The 6945-nt window shown below is 56.6% G+C and overlaps 1 protein-coding gene across 3 annotated transcripts in view; it reads right to left on the bottom strand.

The window, feature by feature from the left end:
* Positions 1-2697: 2697 nt before the first annotated feature.
* Positions 2698-6945, bottom strand: part of TMEM63B (transmembrane protein 63B) — a 29617-nt gene continuing 25369 nt past the window's right edge. For all 3 annotated transcript variants that reach the window (XM_025383333.1, XM_025383334.1, XM_025383332.1), the window contains exons 19-24: positions 6561-6723; positions 5870-5975; positions 4729-4896; positions 4364-4479; positions 4110-4190; positions 2698-3550 (exon numbers count right to left, since the gene is read on the bottom strand). In XM_025383333.1, the coding sequence (XP_025239118.1) occupies positions 3359-3550; positions 4110-4190; positions 4364-4479; positions 4729-4896; positions 5870-5975; positions 6561-6723 (826 nt within the window). In that variant the 3' untranslated portion in view covers positions 2698-3358. The remainder of the gene's footprint in view (positions 3551-4109; positions 4191-4363; positions 4480-4728; positions 4897-5869; positions 5976-6560; positions 6724-6945) is intronic.

Genomic DNA, 6945 nt, shown 5'->3' with positions numbered 1-6945 from the left:
GAACAGGTGTGAGAGCACCCAGTGGGATCAGAGAACCTTGTTCCAAGCTCCGATACAGGAGCCGACCTCGGGTGAACCCTCCCCCTTTCTCCTTTCTGGGACTCAATCTCCTCATCTATGAGAATATTAATTATGGTTTGTTATTATGTGCCAAACACTGGGCTAAGAACTTCCTATTTATTTAATCCTTAAAACAGCTAGAGGCCATGACATTGCTATTCCCATTTTATAGATGAGGAAAGTGAGGTCCAGAGGTATGATACAACTTGCCCAGGGTCACATAGCTGTTAAGCGGTAGAGCCAGGATTTAAACCAATAACTTCAGCTTTTTTTTTCTTTTTTTTTTTTTTTGAGATGGAGTCTCGCTCTTTTGCCCAGGCTGGAGTGAAGTGGCGTACTCTCGGCTCACTGCAACCTCTGCCCCCTGGGTTCAAGCGATTCTCCTGCCTCAGCCTCCCAAGTAGCTGGGATTACAGGTGGCCACCACCACGCCCGGCTAACTTTTGTATTTTTAGTAGAGATGGGGTTTCGCCATGTTGGGCAGGCTGGTCTCGAACTCCTGACCTCAGGTGATCCACCAGCTTCAGCCTCTCAAAGCGCTAGGATTCTGTACAGGCATGAGCCACGGCACCCGGCCGTAACTTCAGCTCTTATCCGTGTCTTCTGCTGTCCCCAGCTGTGAAAGGAGGAAGTGGACTTTGGGGATCCTGTGGTCTCGCCTGCCCACTCCTGATTCCACTATTGCACCTCCTGGATGTCTCTAATGTGATCTACCTGGACGTGAACTCTGTGACAAGGTGCCAGGGGCTCGGTGCAGGCAGGCACGGGTGTTCCTCTCTATTACAGCCTCCCACCCTGGGGAAGGGCTGTCCTCAGGACTCTTGCTGTGGGTGCTGCTTGGGCATTATCTGGAGTTTCACATCTGGAAATGCTGGAACCTGGTTTTGAACTTCAGGCCGTGCAGGAAAGGGAAGGCATGCTGGGCAGATGAGGAATGAGGGGGTCTCGGCTAACCAGAGGTGGGGGCTGAGGTCTGTCCAGGCCATGCTTTGCAGACAAGGGGGCTTGCCAGGCAGATGGCAGTGGCGTGCCTGCCCATCCATACAGAAAACAGGCTTCGGGAGCACCGGGAAGCCTTCACACAAACCAAAGTGCTCCTTTCAAAGCCATGCCAATTTTTGCCCAACCACCAGCAGGCACTCCCTTGGCCCCAAGACTCTGGGGACTCTATCTGGGAGTTCATGTTTCACAACACTGCAGATCTGACATACATATGGAGGCTGAGGCCAGGACCAAGGCCTCAACTTTCACCTCCACTGTCACCGGCCCATCCTCCACCCATGGCTGGCTGCCATAAACACTGGCCCTCCAAGCTGTGTTTGCCGCAGCTCTCTGCAGCCTGGGGCTGGAACTTGGGCACTCTTTGCTCCTGCTCCTTGCTGGCGCCTGGGCAATCTTTATCAGGGTTGCTGTGTTTGCTGTTCCTGCTGTTGGTTTCTTGTTGACTTTTGTGGAACCTGGTTCTCCTCCTCCTCTGAGGTCTCTTTTCTTCACTCTAGGAGTTCCTTTTTCTTCCATTTCTTCAGGGTTGCAAAGCGATTTAGTGACAGAATAGGGACTGGAATGCAGGCCCCCTACAGTACATGCCGTGTATGCATGTGTGTGGGTGTGGACCATGGCTCTGTGGGCCTTTGCAGCGTGGGTTACAGCAGTCACAGGACCTTTCTTCAAGAAGGTGAATTTTTTTGTTTGTTTGAGACAGGGTCTTGCCCTGTCACCCAGGCTGGAGTGCAGTGGCATGATCTCGGCTCACTGCAGCCTCCACCTCCCAGGTTCAAGTGATTCTCATGCCTCAGCCTCCCAAGTAGCTGGGATTACAGGGGTGTACCACCATGTCCAGCTAATTTCTGTATTTTTTGTAGAGATGGGGTTTCATCATGTTGGCCAGGCTGGTCTCGAACTCCTGAACTCAGGTGATCCACTCACCTTGGCCTCCCAAAGTACTGGGATTATAGGTGTGAGCCACCGCGCCTGATGAGAATGTGAATTTGAGTTGGGTCTTGGAGAATGGGTAAGATTTGACTGGAGGATGGGAGGGGGCTTCTCACTGAGGAGATCACGCCCTCCTGGGGAAGGGAGATGGGCTGGGACCAGGCTTACTTTGAGGTGCTCAGGCGGGCCTTCATCCTGGCCCAGCATGGACCCTGTGGCTTTGCATGACCTTTTCTCTCTGAATCTCTGTCCCATGTGTGTTGCTCAGGGACTCAGGGGAAGGATCAGAGTGGGCAGGGCTGGTGTGGTGGCCACCTGGGCACAGGGGCCCTTCCTGCCTCTGAGATACCCCTGAATTCTCTCCCCGGCCCCTCTCTCTCCTCTCCCTGACACAGAAATGAGACACTGAACAAGTCCCTTCCCCAGCGTCATGCAGGGACCTCTCCTTTCTGGGACTCAATCTCCTCATCTATGAGAATATTAATTATGGTTTGTTATTATGTGCCAAACACTGGGCTAAGAACTTCCTATTTATTTAATCCTTAAAACAGCTAGAGGCCATGACATTGCTATTCCCATTTTATAGATAAGGAAAGTGAGGTCCAGAGGTATGATGCAACTTGCCTAGGGTCACACAGATACCTCCAGATAGGAGGGTGGGGACCCAGTCCAGGTACCCAGGGTAGCTCAAGTCAGACACCTGCCTCAGAGCTTTTCTCTTTGTTTTTATTTTAAAGGAAAAAAACAAACAAACAAAAAAACCCCAAAACAACAACAACAAAAAAAACAGTGCAAAAACCCATTTTCCAGTGTCAGCCTTGCCCACCCCCACCCCCAGGCCACCCCAGCTCTGAGCCTGATTCTTCCTCCCACTCAGCACCCCCTCCCCTCTCATGCATCCCCTAGGGGCTGGAGGCTCCACTTCCCTGGAGGGCTGGATCCCAGGAGGAACTGTGGGGTGGAAAAAACCGGGGCGGCGGGCGGCGGGGACAGCCCCAGATCCACCTGTCCCCCAGGTCTCCAGCCACCAGCACCAGGCGCACCGGGTACTCCTCTCGGCTCTCATTAACTCTTTCCTGGTCATGCTACTAGCTGGGGAGGGGTGGGGGGTACTGATCTGGGGGAACTCCCTCTGCACCCCTCTTTGCCCCGGGGCCGGCTCGGGGCTCTCCTCACTGAGGTTGGGGGGCTCCCTGCCTCCCTCCATCATGGGGGAGAGCGGTGAAATCCCCAGGTTTAAATACCTTAATGAAAGCAGGGGCTGGGAGAAAGGGGCTTTAGATCTAATAAATTATTAGCGTTTTAGTGTCCGTGGGAGTAGGGGTGGGGTGGGGCAGGATGTGGCCTCCAGGGCCCCTCCCTCCCCTTACTGGTGAATCTCATTCTCTATGAGGCTGTCCTCGCAAGACTGGAAGTCTGTGTCCGTGAGGCCGTCGGGCGGCATCAGCAACTCCTCATCTTGGGATGAGGACGATGGGGGCTCATCCCCTGAGCTCCCAGGAGCCCCATCCCCATCCCCGTCCACCTCTGAGTCCTGCAGCACCTGAGCGATGTATTTCTGAAGGGGGAGAGGAAATAGGGGCAAGGTGAACAGCTACCCCTCATGGATGGGGGGAACACCAGGGCCTGCAGGACAGCAGAGTGGGCAGGGCCCTGGGAGGCGGGGGCAGCCCTCCAGGGAGACCAGCTCTCTCCCTGCCCCCATGGGGTCTGGAACAGCTTCCCCTTTCTGCAGGACTAAGGGAACACTGAGCTTTGAGGCTGAGTCTGTCAGAGGCCCCTCCCAACTCTTTTTTTTTTTTTTTTTTTTGAGACGGAGTCTCGCTCTGTAGCCCAGGCTGGAGTGCAGTGGCCGGATCTCAGCTCACTGCAAGCTCCGCCTCCCGGGTTCACGCCATTCTCCGGCCTCAGCCTCCCGAGTAGCTGGGACTACAGGCGCCCGCCACCTCGCCCGGCTATTTTTTGTATTTCTTAGTAGAGACGGGGTTTCACCGTGTTAGCCAGGATGGTCTCGATCTCCTGACCTCGTGATCCGCCCATCTCGGCCTCCCAAAGTGCCGGGATTACAGGCTTGAGCCGCCGCGCCCGGCCCCCTCCCAACTCTTGAGGGCACTCACCGCAGATTTGGGGACAGCAGCAGCAGTGGAGGGCCGTCCATTGCTTCTGGGGTCCACAGTATCTGTCTCCGTGTGCTCAATCTTGAGGAGCCCAGAATGAGTCAGGAAGTGGGGGCATGTCCTCATCCCTGATCATGGCCCCATGCCCGCTTGGCCCTGTTGGTACTGCCCTCAGCCCTTGCCAGCCCTGGGACCGTCTGTATCCCCTTGAGCTCCTGCCCGCAGCCATCCCCCCTGCCACCCTTGCCCCACACCTTGTAGTTGTGGGCACTGAGGTATTTGAAGTGTCCAAAGCAGACGTGGCAGAGACAGATGACGATGGTGATGACCAGGACCACGAATGTGAACATAGATGTGGGAGCTAGGAACCCTGGTGTTGGGGGGCAAAGAATGGGGTTGCTATCTCCTGTGGGTACCCCCAGGGCCTCCCCACCCCAGCTTCTGATACTCTCTCAATGCAGTCCTCACTCTCCCAGATGCTACAGCCTGGTCCCAGCCTCTCCCAGGCCCCTTGCCTGCCACCCCCAGCCATGCGGCTTCTCCTGTGGCCTGCTCTGCCTGGACTCCGGCTGGAATCCCCTCTGTTCGCGCCCCCGTTCCCTGGGTAGGGATCCCTCACCCGTGCGCATGGTGGAAAAGAAGAGTAGCCAGAAGAGGCAGAGGATGGGCGCGGCTACCACCTGGTTCACAGCCCCCGAGTGGATCTTCTTGTCCAGCTTGGCCGGCAGGTAGGCGTAGTAGAGATTGTACCTGTCTACCAGGTGCTTCAGCAGCATGTACATGAGCCCTAAGGGAAGCCACATGGGCCCTGACCTCGGAACCAGTGCCGCCGAACCTTTGTGTGTCTGTCACAGGTTGTCCCGGTCCTGAGAAGGCCGAAGGGTTGACCCCCTCCTCCTGCCCGGGCCCCAGGACGGGATAGTGCCCCATGCCCCAGCCTGATCACAGAACTTCAGCTTCCTCCGCTTCAACCCCTTCATTCTGCACTCCTCATTGGGAATTCTACTACTGGAAATCTAGTCATCTGGATCAACAAGCATCTTCTTAAAACCCATATCATTTTTCTCTATCCCTGTCCCTAAACAGGTAAGTTTAAATTAAGGGACAAGTTCTATTTCCCTACAGGTTGAGGGATAGGGAGTTTCTAATGAGGACAAGGAAGTTAGTTTGGGAACTTGGAGCCTTCAATAACCAGGGAGGGTTGGTTAAGGAGTTAGGATGTTATTAGGGAGGAAAGTAGAGGCTACCAGTGGGGGTGATGGTTACAGAGAAACTGCTAAACTTCAAAAAGGAGGAGGGACCTGGCCAAGTCACATAGTTCAGATACAGCAGACTATCTCCATGAGTGGCAAGGACTTGTCCCACCCTGGAATCCAGGTCTTTCCTGAGTTTACAGGATGGTGTACAAGTGTGCACATGGATGCCTGTGTGGGAGTGTGTGTGAACATGTCAGCACATATGTGATCTGTGTCCAAGCACATCCCACTGAGGGAAGGCACAGGTGTGGGTGAGTATGGCCATGTTGGGGTGACTTTGCCCTGGGGACCACATGCCAGCTGGGTCTGGCCTGAGCTGATGGCTCTCCCCCTCCTCCCCACAGGCCAGGCCCCAGACTGAGCCAGGGACCGGGCGGGAGCCCCGAGGGGCCGGTCTCCCAGCCGGGCCCTGTCCACTCGGGGTGGCCTGCCTTCCTAGAGTGGAGAGGGTGAGGTCCTGGGTCCCCCCGAGCAGGGCCCAGGTCCCGGCGCGGCGGTGCCTACCGAAGGGCACGATGATGGGGCAGGTGATACTGTAGGTCATGACCACCGTGAAGACGCACATCATCCAGGCGTAGGCTGCGCCAAACTGGAACTCGTAGGCCTGATGCTGGGGGGGAGATGGGCAGGAGGATGGCTCAGGGAGGCAGGGACTGACCAGAGGGGCAGGGAAGGAGGGAGGGGGAAGGGAGCCAGGACCTCTGGGGCCAGAAAAGAAGCCATGGGGAACAGGACCTAATGTCTAGGGTTGGGTAGGGCAGAGCAGATGGAGAGAGGGGCTATGGCTGAGAGGAGGCTCACGGCGGTTGCAGTGATGGGGCATGGAAAGGGGCCTTCAAGGGGTCGGGGCCTGGCAGGTAGGGGGTAAGAGTTGGGTGGACTTGGGAGTGGGATGCCCAGAGCCCTCTTATTAAGACAGAGGGACCCTAGTGCTAGGGACCCAGATCTCCCCAACTCCCATCATAGAATGCTACTGTCAGAACCGGCAGGGGCCTTCAGGGTTACCTATGTCCACCCATGGTGGAATACGAAGGCCCCAGATATGGGAAGGGGATGGCCCGGAGCCACCGTGAGTCAACTGGACTCCCCAAGTCTCAGCCCTCCTGTGCCCCTCAACCCTAGCGCGATGGCTGCTGTTTCTTGTTGGGCCACCAGGGGGCGCTGTGCGGGCCGCTGCTGCCCCAGGCGGCCGTACCCGCTTCACGTTGCGCCTCTCGGCGGCCGAGCGCGCCAGGCAGAGCCGGATCATGTACATGAGCAGGCCTGGGATGCGCAGCAGGTCCATGGCGTTGCCGATAAAGGCTGAGGCAATGACGTAGTTCACGAAGAAGGCGCCGTTGTCGGGCAGGAACACACACCTGCGGGCACCAGGTGCTCCAGCACTGCACCCTTGGGGTGACCCGGTGGCGGCCCGCCCACTGCCAGAACTACAGCACCCCACACCTCCACCACCAACATGCTTCTTCCATGTGGACACCCCCAGCTTAGCCCCCCAAGTACCTGTGCCCGTTCCCCCCAGAGACAGAGTGGTAACAGACAGCTCCCAGAACTTGTGCCTCATAAAGAGCCATGGAGAGTGC

Source organism: Theropithecus gelada, chromosome 4 (assembly GCF_003255815.1).
Source record: "Theropithecus gelada isolate Dixy chromosome 4, Tgel_1.0, whole genome shotgun sequence".
Lineage (NCBI taxonomy): Eukaryota > Metazoa > Chordata > Mammalia > Primates > Cercopithecidae > Theropithecus > Theropithecus gelada.
The sequence above is the reverse complement of the archived record's forward strand: the minus strand, read 5'-3'. Positions and strand labels throughout refer to the sequence as shown.